General features: G+C 42.8%; 1 protein-coding gene across 1 annotated transcript in view; it reads left to right on the top strand.

The window, feature by feature from the left end:
* LOC138503894 (mucin-5B-like) overlaps positions 1-20,505 on the top strand; it is a 1,431,798-nt gene that overhangs the window by 828,484 nt on the left and 582,809 nt on the right. The window contains exon 22 of the mRNA XM_069623965.1: positions 4,405-4,563. Coding sequence (XP_069480066.1) covers positions 4,405-4,563 — 159 coding nt within the window. The remainder of the gene's footprint in view (positions 1-4,404; positions 4,564-20,505) is intronic.

Raw genomic sequence — 20,505 nt, 5'->3', positions numbered from 1 at the left:
ATTAGGCCATCCTCTCCTACAGGAATACGCTCCAAGACTAGACAGTACTTATATTGTTTTTTTTTGCCGTAATTTTGCTTGTCTTTTTGTGAGCTATTTATTTCATTTCATGACTTTAAGTTATTTTCCGGGGCTGTTTTTGTACAAGGAGGCCAATCATGCCCTTTGACCTCAGGCATACATTTCGGAGTTCCAAGACCATTCAAGATTTTAATGTCAGAGCTATTTTTGCTTCCATAGTGTGTCACTGCACTTGATTCTCGGATTCCTCGAATTACTGCTTCCGCTTTAGTGCTCTGGTCACCTGCCAATTTTTTCAATTTTTCATCCAGCGTTTTAAACATAGGACTATCTATTTTGCCATCTTTTATTTGGAGTGCATTGTTCGGAGGAAGCACGATACAAACGCTTGCAGAACTTTTTTCGCTACCTGCCTGGGGGCAAGAAGTAAGCTTTGCCTCTTGTAAGGGGATGGGACCAATTACAGAATCGCCATCAGGGATGTTTGCTGAGACATCCAAACCCTGGTCACTTTCGTATGTCAACAGATTTAACAAATTGATCGGAGTTTCAGTGATGCCTTCAGTTTCATCCAGTTGGTCACATTGATTTACATGTTTTTCCGATTCTTCGCAAATGTGCATGCTTTTTGTTGTAACATTACCCAAAGCTGTATTTAGGGTAAAACTCAGTTTTGATGTTTCGTAAGAACTTTCTCAAACTGTTCGTCATCCAGCCTTTCCCTGGTGTTTGCTTTTACCATTACAGATCGCATTGACCTCATCCGTGACCCTCTATGCTTCTAGACTAGCTGGTGCATTTCCAACAGAGGACCAGGATAACCATCCCTCTCTGTCAATGTGGATGATATTTGGGCATCTAGATTTGCTCCATTTTCAAAATGATTGACACTTCTAAGAGCATCCTCAAAGGTAGAAACAACATCCCTATCTGTCGATGTAGATGGTATTCATACGTCTAGTTTTGCTCCATTTTCAACATCATTCACACTTCTAGGAGCAATCCTGAGGGTAGACACGACCCCGCCCATTTGGATGGGGGAGACTTCTTTTGCTGTTAAGTCAATAACTACAGTCTCATAATCCCTTGGGGAATCCACCTGCCTAGATGTAAAGACGTCCTCTGTGTTTGTTTCTTTGTTACAGTTCTTTGTAGATTCTTTCATTATTTACAAAATTGGGGACTTTGACAGAGTTTGGGTCACTTCGTTAATTACTAATCAGCAGAGTGCTTCCATCTCGTCTCAGCAAGCCAAGGGCTTGTTTTGCAACTTCAGCGAGGAGTCTTTTGTCCTTGCTGTTATTGCATTTTTGTTCCACCAGAGCGACGAGCGAGCAATCCATTTTGCTAGTTAACTCATGAGATGATTGCTTGAAGCAGGTATTATCGCACTCCATATTCACCAATTTGGAATTCATCAGAGCAACCAATGTAGTTAAATCCTTGATAGTGTCATTTATCTGTTCATACATTTTTATGAAAGGCGAGATGGTATAACGCCACCCAGTATCCTTTTACGGTAGCCACCTTGAGCTGTGATGTGCTAGGTTCAGTGAAAAGGAAAGCACCACAGGTGTATTGCAAGAGAAAGGATCAACATTTGTTCCAAAGGCAGAAGTATAGTTCTTTTGCTGCTGTCTTCAACAAAAGCAACACCTCCATTATGTCTTCCGGGAGATCGCAATATTTATATCTTAGCCTCTCAGAAACCAGGCATGAAGGTTTGGAGTTCTGATTGATGAGTGAAGAAGACAGCCTCCCTCCTGCAAGAGTAGGTCCACTCTCTGGGGAAAATTGAATATAGGGAAAAGGAATATGTCTCGAAGTTTGGTGTACCAAGTCCTTCAGGCCAAATCCAATCATGGATTTCCCAAACTTCTTCAACCCCCTGATGACATGAGGAATGACAGGGACTGCTGGAAAAGCGTACACAAATGGAAATTCCCTGTCCACTATGAACACATCCCACAGAGCTCCTCTCTGAGAAAATTCCCTGGAACAAAACAGGTTGCACTTCATGTTGATAGTGGTCGTGAACAGATCCACCTGAGGGGTTCCCCAAAGGGCAAAGATCAATAAAAGGACTTCCTAAGTCAACTCCCACTCGTGGAAGATTGTGCTCTGTCTGGTCAAAGCATCCGCCATTGTATTCTCTTCTCTGATTAGGTGGACAGCTGACAGAGATCCCCTTTTGTAGCACCCAAAAACAGAGCACAACTGCCTTGTTGCACACTGGTAGTGACCATACAGCTCCTCTTTTGCTGAGGTAATGCATGGCCACTGTTTTGTCCATCTTTATCTGGATGTTCTTCTTCTGTATGGATGGCAAAAAGGCCATCAATGCCATTCTGGTCACCCTCGGCTGTAACAGGTTTGGGTGCACGCTTGATTCTGATGTGTACCAAAGTCTGCTGATGGTCAGATTGCTCATGTGTCCTCCCCATCCCGTGAGGGAAGTATCCGTGACTAGAGTTATCTCCAGCCAGGGTTGGAAAAAAGGTTCCCCTATCAACATGTTTTCCTGGCAGGCTTACCACAGGAGATTCTGTGTGACCTTGCTCGGGACCTGAAAACAGTCCATCATCCTGCCTGAGACTTGTGACCATTGGAATCAAAGGGCCCAATGAAGAGACCTCATCCTTAGGCAGGATTCTGGCACCAGGAAAATGCAGGCTTTGATGAGGCTCTGCCCCCTCAGAAAATCGAATGCTGCCAGATATTGGGCATTCTGAAATCGTTTTACCATCTGCAAGATATGTTGAGCCCTTAACTTGGGAGGCAAGGCCTTCTCTGAGGAAGAGTCCAGGACCACGTCAATGAATTGCAACTTTTGAAAAGGTGTAACCTGAGACTTCTTGAAATTGAGGCAGAAGGCTAGTTTGTGGAGACATTGGCAGGTGTTTTTTAAGTTGTTCCAGGGCCTGTTGAGGAGGGCAAGCTCTGATCAGCCATTCATCTAGGTAGCGAAAGATGTGAATCCCTCCCGTCCTTAAACTTGCTGCCAGCACCGCCATCATCCTGGTGAAGACCCTCCAATGGAGTTAAGACTGAAAGGCAGACATTGAAATTAATAGTGATAACTGCTAATGGCGAACCTCAGGTACTTTATGTGCTCGGGATATATATGTACATGGAAGTAAACATCCTTAAGATTGAGTGACTCCATCCAGTCCTGGAGCTGAAGTGACAGAAGGATCTGCAAAAGAGTGACCATCTTGAATCTGTCCTTCCTGAGGAACTTGTTGAAGCGCCTCAGGTCCAATATGGGTAGCAGCCCTCTGTAGTTGTTGGGAACAGGGAAATATGTGGAGTACCAACCCTGGTATTGCTCTGCTACAGGTACCCTTACCACAGCATTGTTCTCCAACAGGAAAATAATCTCCTGTAGAAGGAGCAATACAGTTCCCGAAGAGATTGCTCCGTCGGGGCACAATCTGGGGGTCTTTGTAGAAATGGGAGACAAAACTCTTGGGCCAATGTCTATAGTGCGCATGCATTTGAAGTAATGAAATGCCATTTTTGCACATGCTGAGTTAAACTGCCCCCTCCGGGCTCCTGTGAGCAAAGTGCTCAGAGAGGTGTAGGGGCTGTGGCTGTGGCAGAGGGCATTGAGGAGGTGGCTAACTGAGCAGTCTTTCCTCTACAGCATCTCAGGGCCTGTGTGAATCTCTGTTTTTCCTATATGGGTAGCTTGAACTCTTCCCCTTTGGCCAAAAGAGGATTAGTAACAAAAGGAACACCCTCTCCCCAAGCCGGAATAGGCGGGTATTGTTCCGGCTGATGAATGGCTGCCCCCAGGGATTTCACTGCAGCCTTTACACCATGTGGCTTTTCTAGGCTGTCGTCTGCCTTTGGGCCAAAAAGGCATGTCCAGGAGCCTTAGTTGGACATCAGGGGAAAACTGTTACGTAACCATGCAAATCTATTGATCACCGCACTAGAGCCCATACACCGGTCGACACAATCTGGCGCATCTAGGCCTGACTGAAGGGACTAATAAATATAACAAAATGAGTCCCAACAGGAAAGGCCAGCAATACATTCCAGTGTATACAATCAGTGTGTGTGGAGGAATCTGGGCATAAAGTTTTTTTTCACATAATACAAGTCCATATGTTTGTTCTGTATTTTATTGGAGCACAGCAATTATCTTGCCTTGAAACAGTAAAAACTAAATACGATGCATTTTTTACTTTTAAACATTAAAACTGCATCCAAAATTCAAAAACTGCAAAATAAATTATCAGTTAGTTACACAACTTTGACCGTACACAAAACTAAAAATAATGCTGAAATATCTTCTAAATCTAAAATGGCACTGAATTCATATTTCCCCGAGATGTGTTTGTCTAATTGACTTCTGCTCCTGATTTTAAATTACAGCTTGCATCTGTAAGTATGAAGGAAAGGTCTACAAATACAAGGAGGTCATCTTTCAATCGAAGGACAGCATGGGCAACTGCTACAACGTCACCTGTGCCGCCAATGAGACAACAATCAAACAATACTACGAATGCCCTACAACAACAGTAACTATTGCAGGTACAATAAGCATTTGTGTTATCAATGGCTGAAACGGCTCTGTAAGGTATGTGGTCACCTCAATACCTCTAACCATAACAATAAAGGTTAATTTCAAGGGGGGTACTGTGAAGGACGGTAGTGCTTATGATGGTAATGAAACCCGCAGCAACTTTCTAGCTATCACTGGTGGCTGATTCCGTCTTTATAATGAATTCTAATGCTAATATTCAGGGTTTTCTGATTATTTAAGACTAGTGGTAATAGGTCAGTGAGTAGCTTGTATGGGAGAAACTGGTACAATTAGCAATGAGTTATTACTTTAAATTGCATTTATATTTTGTACATATTGAACAAGAGGGTGAGCACTTTGATTAAAAAAAAACATTTGTATGAAGGGCATTTGCACTGGGAGGAGCAATCCTTTGCAGGGTGCTTCACAAAAGATGAAAGTAGAGTGTGTTGATAATCTGGTTGAGGTGGAGGTTGTTTAATGTTGGGCATTGAATTGGGAAAACACAGACAATAAAAATAATTAAGGATTCCAGTTTTCAATTTTTACTGATTTTTACACATAAATACAGACCGAAATCAGTCTGCTTTCTGACTGTGTTTATTTATAAAAACAGAAAAACAGTTATTTCTGTCTGGTTCTCTGTGATCTCACTCATACATCACAGGCCAATTACATTTCAGATTGACAGCATGGAGAGTGTAAACATTGTATAAAAATAGCATTAACGCTTTTTATATTGCTGACAGCATATATCTTAAGGCAGCAGCAGTCACAGGAGCACTCGTTTGTTGTTACTGAACACATTGAGCTAGAATGTCTTTCCTATAAGGCTGCATGTGTGCTTTAATAAATGTGTTTTTGTATTAGAATAAACGCAGAAAAATACTGGTTGCAAATTAATGTTTAAATGACAAACAATAAATGTGGATAAATACAGAAAAAAAGGCCCAAAAATAAATATGAATAAATAGAGACGGAAATGGCAGAAAAAGAAATGCCATAAAACCGGAAGCCTTAACAATAATGTACAATATATTTAGATGCTGAAATTGCTTTTGGTGAGTTAATTCTTCTGCATTTGTACCCTGCAGGGGAGCAATAAATGGGGAAGTGGGAATTGGTGGTGGGTGACTACTAGAGGATTACGGTGCTCCTTCCCTAAAAGGAAGGCATGATTTAAGGCCGATTTGAAGGCTAGAAGAGTGGCTATGTTTTCTATTTCTGGGGATAAAGAGAGAATGAGCAGATGGCTGTAGCTGCACATGGCGGACTGGGAGCCATTCATATTGAGCAAGTTTTGTTGTCGCAAGGGGCAAAGAGGGCAGTAATTGGAGATAGAGTAGCTATGTTGGGGGCTATTCCAGGAATACCTTTGAATACTAGGAGGAGGAGTTTGAAGAGGGATGTCTGTCACATAGGCAGCCACCTTACTTGAAGTCAATCTGCTGATCCAGGAGAGAAGAATGAGAGGTTATGGAGACTGAGTAGCAAAGATGAGAAGTGTATCAAGGGGAGAACGGAGTGCACTGGTTGTACAATCACATACAAGCCTTAGAACCAAAATGGAAGTCAAGGTTTTAGTAAAGCTGTAAGTGAGGCAAGGCGAAGACGAATCAAGTCTATATATTTAAACAGTTTAATCTAACCACCTTTGCAGTGAAGAAATAGAACTGGTGGAGCATTAATGTCAAAAAAGATCCCATACAGCAGGGCTGCAAGAAGTGGTGGATTGTTGGGAGCAGGGCAGGAGTTCAGCCATGCAAGAGTTGAACAGGACAAGCGGAGCATGGGCTGGAGGTAAAGGAATGAAAAGAGATGATGATTTGGTACCCTCAGCAAAGAGTTGGTGAGAGAATCCAAAATAAATTAGATTCGTTTGCTTAGAGAAGAGGTGGAGGGTGTGAGGAGAACTAGGTCAAGAGCAGACCCTTGAGCATCCCACAGCTGGATGGAGTAGAGGTGCTGGTACTCAATGACAAGGAAGAGAACCACAACAGCACCTAATTGACAAGAACTGGAAAACTACTTTATAATAGAACAAAGTAGTTCTTGAGTTCTAGACAATTATGTGTTGTTAACATTCCTAGGGGTCAAGAATGAGTAAACGGCACCTCACATGGTTATCACATTGAAATAACGTTCGGAGGGATAACAATCAATCCATGAGGTTGCCATGGATAAATGTATAAAACGCCATTTGTGATTGGTTAGGGGGAGTTGGAGGGAAGGATGGTGGAATGAGACTGTGGGTAGCAGCAGTGGGGGAAGCACAGGAGAGAGCATGGAATGCCAGTGTTAAGGGTATGAAGAGTAATGTGATTAGAGGATGGAGCAGGGCAATGTAGGTACAATTTTAAACTGTTAGTGATCAAGACATTAAATAAGAAGCTGGCAGAGGACAACACAGTGTTGCTATCGGCATGTTACAATGAAACATGTAATTAAAAGCATGATAATAGCTAACAGCATGTTGTAGTCTTATATAGCAGCCTTCAACTAATAATCTTGACTTGGCTGTGTGTGTTTCAATAAAAAAGCAGGGTTAGCAATGTTAGTCGGATAGTAGGGAAGGTGAGGAAACCATTGCTTTTGATAAGCTCAGCTCAGAAGCACCCGTTACCTTTTTGAAAGTTTGGATCACAGTGCGTTCAAGGTTGTGGGGTATGTGGTTTTAACTGTGAGTGGTTCCAGGGTTGGTAGAATGGTGGTGGCTGCATTGAAGTGCAACACTAATGTTAAGAGTCTTTATTTAGTATGATAGACTTGTGGATTGTGATGTGCAATGAAGCTGGTGTAAAGTTTAAAGACTTAAGCAATTAAGGTTTAGTGAATGGAGAATGAGGAGAGAGGTCAGTGCTCAAAGGTTTCATCGGATGTAGGACAGGGGATTGGCATCAGATCGAGGTACCCCTTAGTTGGCATTGCACCTTACAAATATCCAATAAATAAAACATAAATTCATTATTTCCTGTTGCATTAATCTTGGATTGTTGCCGTCTGTCCAATTCTGTTAATTCAACAGTCATGTTTTGAGCAGCAGTCTGAATGTCAGGCACTTCACTTCCACGCAAAGATGTTTAATTAGGGCGTTCCATATTTTGGGAGCCACTAAGGAGAACAAGGATTCTCCTTGTCTTTTCTAGTTGAATTTAAGAACTACGACTAGAGCAGTTCTACTTGACAGTATCCTGGAAGGTGTGCTGTGCTGGAATTTCCTTGCAAAGGACGCTTTGGCCCACAGCATGGTAAGCGCATAGGGTGATAGAGGGTTTTGAAATGTATTATATTCTTGTCTAGGGGCCAGAGGATCACGCAGGATAATGCATTTGAATCTTGGCATCCTGAGGAGTAACCTTGCTGCCACACTGTGCACTCTTTGCTGTTTTTCAATGAGGTATTTTGGCAGTTCGAGATGTAAGCTGTTTGTATAATTAAATTGTTAGGACTAGTGATATCGTGGCCATGGTCCCGTGGGAAAGAAATCAGTAAGAAACAGCTTCTGATATGGCCCCCACGTGAGGTCTGAACAAGTTACACTACACATTAATTTAAAGGCCAGTAGTGACTAACAGGATATCACACATGGCTGGGGATAACCAACAATTTAAAGTCTACGGCAACCATCAAGGTAGGCCAGTTGCAACCAAAAATTAAATTAAAGCCATTTGCAACCAACAGGGTTTCACACAAAGCTGATTCTGGTTATGTGGCTATACATAGGACCAGGTCACTTCTTCCCAGGGGGGGTCCTTTCCTGTGAGGCTATGAAGCGGAGCCAGCTACACAACATTCCCCCTAGGGATGGTGGTAAGCAGGACCTCACAGTGACAGGCTACCCTCATGGGTACAAGGACTCCCGCTCCATGATGGAACTCAGTAACCCTCTTGCCCTTGAGACTATGAAACATATAATGTCTGCTGAGTATCAATCTGAAAACACTACTGTATGTTATTGCAATACTTCTTCCTTTCTGCCTAGAAGACTTAATACCACAGAGAAAGACTAAAATAAATATACAGGCAGATCATAATTCATCTATCAAAAGTACTTAGAAGAAGAAGATTGAAGGAGTTATACAAACTACTCCTTTGCCATGGCAAGGCGGTACTGAGAAGAGGTTGCTCTGAGGAGGCATGAAGAATACACAATGGATACAAACAAAGGACAAGGGCACTTTGCTGTGGAGGGCTCAGCTACACTACATAAAAATAGAGAAAGGACTCAATGTAAGGAGAAGCAGGCATGAAGCCTGCAGCCCCAGGAAGTCCAAACCTGGAAGCAAGGAACTATGCAGAGAAAGCAAGTTTTCAGACTGGAGGACATAGGTAGCAGGTCACAGAAGTCCTTCACAGGCTGACAGGGAGCAGGCCCAAGTGGAAGTTGGAAAACAGCTGACAGTTGGGTGACCATGTGATCCTTCGATTGCGTCGATACCGGTTGGACAAGGACCCCGAAGAGCCAATGGAGGGGAGTGGAAAGATAGACAAGGGGAACGTTCAATGAGAACACAGTGACCCAACACCCCAGGAAGAACCGGTGACGTGCCCCCCACAGAGAAGAGGTAACAGGTGCTACGAGAGACCAGGTAAGGGATCTGGGAAGTGTGACGAATGGGAAGAAGGCATCCAGAGAAATCTCCCTTGTCTCAGTAGTTTTGCCAAAAGTACTGAATGTGAAGAAGGAATTGGGAGTAATCTCTGTCGTCCCACTAGTTGTGTCGAAAGTACTGAAATGAAGAAGGCATCCAGAATAATCTCCCTTGTCTTAGTAGTTGTGTGATAAAAGTACCAAGCCGGAAGATTTCATCATGCCGAAGGTACTAAAAGGGAAGAGTATATTGGGAGTAGTCTTGCTCGGCACACTAGTCCCCAGAGATGCATTAAGACTAAAGAGTGCCACGGGAACCATCTCCCTTGTCAGTGTTAGAAGGGACAAGGGATGTTGTGGGAGTAGTTTCCCCTGCTCTAGTAGACAAAAAGAAGATACAGAAAGTCAAGGAATAATTGTGTATTGCAGAAAGAAGGAGTGTGTGACATTTAAGCAAGCCCTAGGAGAAGCTTGGGAAGAATTGCAACGGTTATGAGCAGTGTTGCAGGAAGGTACCAGAAGACAGCCACAAGCTGAACCAGGAGACGGGAGTCCTTCTCCTGTCTTCCCACATCATTGTTGAATCAGAAACTAAAGCAAAAGGTTACGAGATAGCAGCTTGGACACTCACCCACTTGACCAGGAGAAAATAGTCATTTTCTGGACTTCAAATATTTGTGTGCTGACAAGAAACTACCAGAAGACAGCCAGAGGATGTACTTGTTGGATCAAGAGAAGAGAGTTATTCTCCTGGTATTATTTACAGGTGTTGAAGTCAAACTATTATCAGAAACTAGTGGGAAACACCCCATAGGGCTGATCCCATTGAACCAGGTGAAGGAAGTTGTTCTCCTGGAGCTATGTATATTAATGACTTTTGTTTAGTGGTAGGGCTAGAGTAGTATAATTTGGAGAGAGGAGGGACACTTTGAGTTTGACAACCACCCTGACGACAAGCGCCCAAGTTATTCTTTATTTAGGTAGGGACAACCCTTTAATGATAGGGAGAGGTAGGCCTTTTCATTATTATTTAACTAAAGATGTATAGTTGAAATGTCACCCCTCTGTCCGATTCCTTACTCCAGCACGCCACAGTTATTAGCATAAAAATGTAAATTGTGGTCTGCAGACAGTATATCACGCTTCAAGGAAGTGGTCAAAAGAGCAGACAGAAGATGGGGCTGGGGTTGAGAGAAAGCAGTGTGACTGGGGGAGGGGGTAGTAGGGCCGTGCAGAGGGAGAACGAGTGTGGGAAGGGACCCCCCAAAATGGTCAAGGGGAAGAGAGTAGGAATAAGAGTGACCTTGTGGTGTACAGCCATCACTGGGTCGCCTTCTTCAATGTCAAGGGTGGATGACGTGTTACGTTCAGCCAATCAAGTTGGGTCAATCATGCTGCTGGGCTCTGGTCAATAGGAGTCAATACAGGCCATGAGACGCACAGGGAGAGCCTGAACCCACCATGAAAAGGGTCCTGATCCGCATGGCGATGGCAGCATCGATCATCAGATGGATCAGCTGCAGCAATGAATACAAGAATGTTTTCTTTTTTCCGGTTCTAAGCCTATCCTGCAAGCCAATCAGGCAAAATGCCACTCCTGCTGGAGCAGCTGTCAAAATGAATGCAGAGATATCTGCAGTTGTTTTGATGTGTAGTGTAATTGAAATTAATTTCGCACTCAGCCCTCTGCATGATTATATTGAGAAATGCTATCTAGTGATTTTACCGCTCTTAAATATTGTTAGTCTATTTTTTTGATAATGTGTCATTAATACCACATGAGATTAACTCTGAGCTGACCCCCTTCATCAGTCTAGGTTTGCAGACCACTTCCCTGATCTTTTTCCTTCTTTGCATGCTCAAGGTTTTTGGTCTGGCCTCCGAGTTTATATGGGTAATACTATGTTTGCAGAATGTGAAGGGGGGATGGCAAGTGGCAGGAGGAATGATAAAGGTAGGATTTTCATTCTTTCAGTGGCAGGCAGCAAGGGGGAGAGGGCATGTGGTTACAGGTGGTGTCCCCCCATCAAAACAATCAGAGAGAGAACAAAATGCAGAAGCAACCCAAAAATAACATGAACACTCGGGTAGAGCTTTTAATTTTGTCCTTCAATGACAGCAATGAGCATGACAGTCATGTCATTCCTGCACACCGGACAGTACAAAGCACGTTCAGACTGTTTTTCAACATGGAGAAGACGCAGTTAGTGCTGCTTTGCAGCAGCATTCATGCGATGGTGTTTTTGGCCTCATGCATTAGATTCCGACTTTTAAATGACGAGTAATTTTTCACCAGCATTTGGCAGAAACTGTATTATCATACTCAGAACATCACATAAAACCATGAGATAAAAGTAAATGTTCCACACCATTGTGATTTGCATTCAATACATTTTTAAAGAAAATGCTGGGCACCCAGCTTTGTCTCCTGGGTGCACTGGCAGGGACCTCTGCTCATCTCATGGGCTTGTGGACCTTAAGTAGCATATGTTTCTGTCTTGCCTTAGCTGCCTGGGTTTGTATGTTAGCCTTCTACATTGGCTATGGATTCTCCACCAACTATGTGTAGAAGACACCAAGACTCCAGGTCTTTCTGGTCTGCATTAGGAGGACAAGGGAACCTCTTGTGAGTAGCCATGTACAGCCTCCACTGTTTGCCTCTCTGCGAGGGTGGTTCAGTAAGGCCCTGAGGATACTCCAGTCCCTCTTGGGTGGTGTGGCAACAGTGACTTCATCACTATGGTATGATGATAAAACTCTGCCCATCCTCTCTGCCTCTGATTTGTCCACGCCTACTGATGTAAATGAAAGAGAGGGAAATAGATACAAACAAAAGTGTTCCCTGCCCAAAAACTCAACTAGAGTCCAACTTGGAAAATACATGGATCATGTGTTGCTCTGTTGGTTTATGTATACCTTTGTTGCCATATTGTCCATACTACCACAGCTTAGTTATTGAGTAGCGAATTAATGCTTTTCTACCAAGAAAGACCATCACTAGCTCCTCAATTTGGAAATGTCCTCTTTGTCCATTGGCCTCAAGTGGACAAAGCTTCCTGTTCTCAGAGGACACTGGGATCAAGCAATCATATTTCCAGTATCTCAATTGCCAGACATTCTTAAGGTTTTGTACTGGGGGACACCACGTGATTTCTGGCCCATAGGTTCATTAACATGTTTGCTGCATACAGTTGAATAGCAGGATCCTACGAAAAATGATACACCTCCGATGGCCTGCTTACAATTCTGTTTATATGGCCAAACAAAGGTAGCTATATTATATTCAACCTATCTTAATGTAGCTCACAAATATTCTCTCGCTAACTCTCTGGGTTCCCTTAGTAGATATTTCAACAGAAATTTGAGAATATCTTTTAAGGTTTTAGCAAAAAATGCAAGCAGGATTGAATTTAAATCTGGCCTATAGACACACATCATCATTAACGGAAGGTTGTATTTACGGACTGGATTTTCATGAATCTCTAATGGAAACATTGCATGAAGTAGCAAGAAAAAAACGTATCAATGCATCACAAGTTATTTATTTGTTCATTGCATCATAAAAATATTATTAATATAAATACAATCTGTCATGAGCTTGACAGTGATCAAAAGAGCAGACAATACTAAAAACTCAAATTTACTGTGGTTTAATAGAGTTTCAGTACAGTGTCGGAATACATTAATAGCCGGAAAGAATGAAGGTCAACTACAAGACCAGAATTTCCCAGATGGTCTGGACTAACAAAAAATTCATGATTAACTAAATATGCAAAACACCTTCTCTTTAGACTAGGTCTTCCCTCTGGGTTTCCTTCTTGCAAGAAAACTTGTTGTACAGTCTTTATGCAAAGTCTCTGAGTTTTCTCATTGACCCATGACACAGTTCCTTCCAGGACGCTTTGGAAACAACAACCCAGTAACTGTTTCACATGGGCATCTCCCTGTTCTTTCTGCTGGGCTTCCGTTACTTGTTCTTTTTTAGTTCCTTGCATTTGTTCTGTTTGTTGGCAATGATGGTTTTGTCGTTTGTCACACTGATTCTCTTCCTCATTTAGGCTGCTGTAGTCACCTCAAAAGATTAGAGCATTAGGGAGAGTTTGTGTCAAGTCCCAAAGCAAAGGATGCGCTTCTAAGGTGACTGCTTGGTCAAGAAGATGGTCAACTACATAAGCTCTACCTCTTCAGATATGCAGTCTGGAGCTAATGTGCACCAGCCCTTCACACTCCCCCCTCACTGCCCCATGTTCAAGAGGAAGCCTCTCCTCACATTTCTCACTCTCTTCTCCATCTTTGTTAACCTCCTACTCCAAGTGCTCCTCATTGCTCTCCTTAAACCCTTTACTCACTTTTCCCTTTCAACACACTACTCACTGGGTCACCCACTCTCCATATCCCTGCTTCTGCGCCTCACTGTCTCTGATGTTTCTCCCTTCTTCGGAGACAAAGGTATATACAGAGGCATTACTATATTGTCTCTAGAAGCACCATAAAAGGTTGTGAGGAAACGATCTTCCAATTTATTTTTGTCAATTACTTTATTGTCGAAGAATATATGCTGTCTCTGTCTATCAAATAGGGTTAGACAATATCAATGTATATAATTGAATTAGTAGAATAAGTCACAACCTTCCTTCTACAATTCATGGTAAGAAGAATTATGGTTGGAAAACAGGATAAAATTTAATTATGTGCAAATAACAAATAACGTGTCTAAACCTTACCTTTTATAAAGAGACCTATGTTATGCCTAACTTTTTTACAAAGCTGTCCAAGCAACATGACACAAAATAAACTGCAAGCATTTTAATTGAGGTGAACTATAATATTATCAAGTTCACTTTCATAGGTGAAAAATGAAATCAGATATACCAGTTTATGTATATATATCAGCCATCAATGGACCATGAACAAGGCTTTTATTATTTTCTTCTCCAGTAAGGTATCCGATAATTCACTGTTTAGATTCTTGATCAATTACTGTATTGTTAGCTTAGATGTCTTTCAGAACACCAGGTAGCTAGATCTGCTTGTTGCATAGTAGAATGCAGTAGAACAGCCATCTGGCTATTATATACCATTATTCTTTGCTCATAAATATGGTAGCGAACAAGCTCTCTCTCTGTGTTTTAACATAGATTAATCACTTTGATTCCTGGTCTATATTCCTGTTCAGCATGTCATTCATTACATTGCAGTTTAAATCGCTGCAGGGTTTTCCATTATGTGACAAATCCAGGAAGATGGCACCTTTCCACAAAGGGGAGCCACCCCGTTTGATACTACGGAAGTGAGTCTGCTATGCTTAACACCCCCAGGGGACAGGGTATACAGGATCCCTCTGGAGGTGACTCCCCGTTATTGGACAGGAACACTGAAGGGTGTAAGTCATCACCCCGATTACTAACACCTTTGCATGATATCTATGGGCTAGGATGTATTATATCCCTAAACAGATTTGTAATGGCTGACTTGGCTTCTGACCTTACCTGTGCCCAATCTTCTATAGATGCTGAGCAGAAATGAGTGAACCATCCCCTTGAGGAGCCTCCCGTAGAAAGCCTACGGCAGAGGGGCCTCAGAAAACCCTGCTGAATTTAAGCATGCCAAATAGGAAGAAGGGTGTGTGGCCAGTGAGAGAGGGAGAACGCCAGTGTTGGCGTCCCTGCAGCGGACTCACACCAGAGTGTTGAAAAGCACAGTGAAAGGCAGTGTGGTGCAGCACAGAGAGGCTGCGAGGCAGGAAGGTCTCAGAGGGCTGACACAGAGCCAGTCTCGGACTGGCCTATACGGCAATAGGCTCATGGCCAAAACAACAATGCAAAATGCTGGCGTGGGCCAGTTTTGTTGGTCAAAGTGGGCCAGTTTGATGAGTTACTTCACAATGCAGCTAATTGTTTTGGACAGTGTTGCTGAATAGATATTCTTTAAAATACACAATTTGTATCACCTTGTATCATAAAACTCCCCGTTGGGTACTATTCAAACAGTGTCACAAAAGAAATGAAAAGCCATTATTTGCAACTGTGAGACACTTTTGTATTGGTGCCTGAGACAATTTTATGACCCAGTCCGACCTTGAACAGACCCAGCTGAACAGTCACATAAGCGACTTTGCCCTGCCAGAAAAGCTGCAAGAGTGAGGCAAAAGGGCCTCAGAGGTCCACTGTGGAACCCAGCAGAATGGTCAGCTGTGAGAACAAGGAGGGAGAGCCTCGAATGACCAAAAAAGGAGCCCAGCGGAAAAAGTGCATGAGAGTCTCTGCAACCACCAGAGAAGTGGCCCAACTCAATGCTCCTTCCACGGAGTACCACACAAGGCAAATAGGTAGACTGGGTCAGTGGAAAGAAGAAAGAGAGTGGAGAGAGTGAGGGGGGGACCCCAGAGTGGGGGGAGAAAGAGAACACCCGGTAGTGCCCCAGAGTGCAGAGGAAGAGCCCGTCCCCCCAAAGGGATGTGCACAAAGGAAAAGACCCACATATTTCGGAGAGACAGCAAACACCCCAGACTAAGGAATGTGAAAGAGTTGAACCCCAGAGTGATTGAGGGTCAACTAATTCCCCAGCGTGGGAGTGTGAAAGAGAACAGGCTTCAGACTGGTGAGAGATACCAAACACCGCAGACATTGAGTGTGAAGGAGAAGTGCCCCAGAGTGGTTAGATAAAGAGCTTACCCCAGAGTGGGTTGGTGCAAAGGACAAGAGCCCCAAAGTGGGAGCGAGACTGAGCGAACTCCAGAAGGGGAGAAGACTTAAAGAACGTCAGGGTGGGAAAAGTCAAAGCGAGACCTGGGCTCAAACACATAGGGCCAGATTACAGAAACATTGGACCGGTGCAAATGCAAAGTTGCACTGTATTAGCTCAATGGCAAAATGGGATATATTAGGAAACCATTGCACCATGGCAAGTACAGGATGCATGTTATAAGCACCAGTGCAAAAATTGCCCTAGTGCAAAAAAGATACCAACTTGTAGTGAGTCCTTAGACTCTACATTTCCTATTTTCTTCAGTGAATCTGTTGCTCAGACTGAGCTTGCAAATCTAACTAATCCTAACGTTTTTTCAAAGTACAAATCCACTATGTATGAGGTGTTGGTATTAACTTCTTAATTTTCCTATGTAAGCTGAGTACGGCACCATTAACTTCTGCGGCTCTGGGCAAGTATATTTCCTTTGTGTTTGGACCAATTGATTGCATCAGTAAATCTCACCCTTAAATAGTCATATCCAGTGACATTTGATAGCTTAATGTCATCACAGTAGATGTCATTGTTCTGTCACTTGTACTGGCACGGACACTGATTTGGTTCTGTTAATTTTCAATTTACTAAAGCATAAGAATTAAGAAACCATTTTAAGCATCTGTATGGCTTACTGAGTGTGAGCCAACAGATTGCATCATCTGCTTAAAATAAAAACAGACCACAGTTTCTCTTTAGTTCTTCCCTTTGATGCACCAAATAACTCATACAGGCTTTCTTGTATAATGAGAATAATAACAGAGCAAACACACAACCTTGCCTCGCTGCAAGCATAGTGGAGAAATATGAGGAGGTTTTGTCGTTGGAGCTAAATCCAAGTACACTTTATAATCTGCTATATAACTGTAGCAATATATTTAACTGACCACGTCCTAGGCCAACATTTTTCAAAACTTGCCAGAGAATGCTTCTATTAACCAGGTATAAAGTGATTCTAAGTTCCTTAAAGGGGTCACATTTGATTTTAACAAATAGAAAATAACAAACAACATTTTTATCTAAACATTTATAACAAAAAAAATACAGATTTTCTTTTTTTTAATTGGGGGTGGGTTCCATTTGTGTATAATCCAACCCCAAACCCCTCACCACCCGTTTGAACCTCTTACCCCACCCCCATATATATATATTTACATTCAGTATTTTTTTCGTTCTTTTCTATTTGCTTAAATCACATTTGTTTAAGACCACTTTTTCATGGGACTTTGTCTCTTTCTATCAGCAAGTTTATAATGAAGCATTGTCCGCTTCTCCCTGGTCTTTTTTAAGAAACAATACTGCGAGTTTGACAGTACGCTCTTGTTCTGCTCTGGCATTGTACATTTATGAGAATAAATGTATCTACAATCCAAGCTGAAGATTGATCACGGTGATGTGGGTTGTCCTTTTTTTCACCTTTTTTAAATAGTGATATTATGGTCTATTTGTCAAAGATTGGGGAATGTTTCAGGTAACACAGATTGATTTCAGTAAATTGACCAATAAAAGTGCCTGTCAGTAGATGTTATAAAACATCCTTGGGAATTTCATCAAAGCCAGGAGTCTTTAAAGCCTTTTGGAAGACTAGCATATCAATAGTAAGCTCAACATTTATAGTGTCAGCCAGGCCACCACAGCTATCGTCATGAACCCAACATGAAATTGGTGGGTCATCTTCCTATTGTGCCTTACACAAGGAATTTACATGGTTAACCTCCCTTTCTTCAGGGATTGTAGTGTTTAGTGGGTGTTATTTTTATTCTTACCCAAACCATGTGATATCAAAGTTCAGTGCTGTCTAAAATATTTTGACGTTTCTAGTTCTTTCCAGAAATAGAGCAAGGATCTAATTTTACTCTAGTACACATCTACATTTCCCTCATGCCTTCCGAATCCCACCTAGTTCTTTTCCTTTTTTGTTAAGTGCATCCAATCGTTTTAAGCCATCTATCCAACATTCTTTAAAGAGCCAACCGTTGTTTTTCTTTCATCTAGATCTACAATTTTCTCTGTAGGTAAATCAATACAATATACGATTTCCAATGCCATGTAATCCTGTCACAGGCAGTTAAGGATCTTTTTATTAACTTTGGATAGGATTCTGTCAGAAAAGCTACCTCTTGCTATCATATTATTATTATTATTATTTGAAATTTCTTAAGCGCAAATGGTCGACCAAGGGCATCTTGGTGCTAGAGGAAGGCAAGCGGTCCACCTAGAGGAGAAAGCCAGCACAAGCACAACTAGAAGAGAAGGGTCTTTATAACTTTCCTAAAAGCTAGGTGGCCAGCTAATTTCTTTATGGGAGGCGGAAGTACGCTCCATGCAATGGCAGCAGCCACAGAGAAAGAGTGGCCCCCTATCCTCCCGCGATTTAAATGAAGGAACCACAAGTAAATCAGCCATGGCCGAAGGAAGCTGACGATTGGGGAAATAGCACACAAACCTGGTTATACGAAACTCTGGTCCCACATTGTGGATTACCCGATGGATACACAGAGCTTTAAATCTAATACGCAGGCATACTGGCAGCCAGTGGAGGGAGCGCAAAACTGGGGATATGTGTATCCTATAGGGGGAGCCAGTGGCTACTCTTGCTGCTAGATTTTGTTGGCACTGTAGTCTTTAGATAAGCCCTCTCGGTGGGGCTAAATATAGAGAATTACAATAATCCGGCCATGATAGAATAAGGGCAGCCACAACCAGGGGACGAAGATGTTCAGGGATTAAAGGCAGCACTTTTTTAACTTTCAACTGCATGTGGCCAGTTTGACATATCGTAGCAGCCTGACTCTCCATAGAGAGAGAAGCTGTCAGTATGACCTCTAAATTCTTAACCTTCCCTGTAGGAGTGGGGAGGTTGCCCAAAGAAGCAGGCCAGAAAGAGGACACCCAAAGTCTTATCACTGTTCAATTTGAGCCAGTTGTGGTTCATCCATTTTCCCTAAGGCCGTCAGGCACTCACACAGGCATGACGCCATCTCAGCTTAATCTAGATATAAACGAATCAGAATCTGAGTGTCGTCAGCATACCAATAGCACCTGACGCTGAAGGACTGGATGAGACCCACTAATGCCCAAATGTAGATGTTAAAAAGAATTGGGGTTAAGGAGGAGCCCTGCGGTACTCCACAGCTAAGAAGGCATGGAGTGGATAGAAAGGGGGGCATGGAGAGAGTCTGGGTACGATCTACCAGGAACGAGTTGAACCATGCAAGTACTTGCCCATATAGACCCATCTGGGCAAGATGGGGCAGCTGGATGAGGTCGTCGACAGTGTTGAAGGCCGCTGACAGATCTAGTAGAATCAGGGTCCCCACCCACCTGAGTCCACCAGCCTGGCCATGCCATCCTGGAGGAGACCAGAACACTCTCTGTGCCTCTTCCAGGTCTAAAACCGGTCTGAGCAGGGTCAAGAAGAGAGGAAGATTCAAGGTAGGAAGAGAGTGAGGTAGAAACCAAAGATTCTAATTGTTTCACAAGAAACCAAAGGATTGAAATAGGACAAAAATTGGTGAGGACCGTAGGGTCCAAAGTGGGCTTCTTTAACATAGGGATCACTCTGGCAGCTTTCAGTTCTCGGGGAATAGTCCCAGACTGGCAGGAGTTGTTAATCGCTGTGGTAATTTCCCTTAAAAGATCAGGCGAGATAGTTTTCATGATTGCTACCAGAATAGTGTCAGAAGTGAAGGAAGATTTGATCTTGTAAATTGCAGCAAGGACTGCTTCTTCTGAGAATAATGGAAAGACAGACTATCTAGGCAGTTCAGAAAGATAAGATCTCAGATTCAGTTCAGTGTTATTACTCTCATCCGTAGGAGTAGTCTTTGCAATGTTATGGCGAATGTCACTGATTTTAGAAATAAAGAAATGTGATATGTCATCACACAATTTTTGAGTGGGTCTAACGCTAGAGGTAAGCTTGTCAGAGGTCCTGTTCACTGTCTTGACAACAGTGAACATGGCTCTAGGTTTACACAGGGCAGTTTCAATTTTTTCAGACATGCACCAGAGTAGAATGCTAATTGCTGTTTGGATACGGCCTTAAGATAAGTATTGTAGGCTTTGCACCAGGAACGTTCTGTTTGTTTAAGTTTAAGCCTCTCTGCCTTAAGAGAGTCGAAGAACCACGGCTCCGATGGTAGTCTGCGAGGCTGTATAAGTCTAAGGGGGCAACCTTATCTGCCGCCTCCTGCAGGGATAAGGCCAGAGTAGATAGAGAGATGTGGGAATCCATGTTGCATTTGGCTGCGATAAGGGAGACCAAATCCCGGGAGTCGATAGAGCACCAGGAATGGTGCCAGATTTTAGGAGCTGGTATCTTGGTACAGGGTGTCAATCCATTAAGTGTAGATGAGATAAGAAAACGGTCTGTCCATACCATGGGCTCCACTGCCTGTAGTTATAGCATAGTATTAGCTGCAAAGACTAGGTCCAGTATATTCCCCAGTGTATGTGTAAGAGAGTGCACAATTTGATGTAAGTCCAAATCAAGCATACTATCAAAGAATAAACTAAGAGCAGGGGGCCTAGGTAGATTACATTTTAGATTAAGGTCACCCAAATCTACGATAGGTATATCTCACCTGTAGGTCAGCAAGGAGACACAGCAGAAGGT

This window comes from Ambystoma mexicanum, chromosome 11 (assembly GCF_040938575.1).
Source record: "Ambystoma mexicanum isolate Mex_15411 chromosome 11, UKY_AmexF1_1, whole genome shotgun sequence".
Lineage (NCBI taxonomy): Eukaryota > Metazoa > Chordata > Amphibia > Caudata > Ambystomatidae > Ambystoma > Ambystoma mexicanum.
Note: the sequence above shows the minus strand (reverse complement) of the source record. Positions and strands in the feature narration are given on the sequence as shown.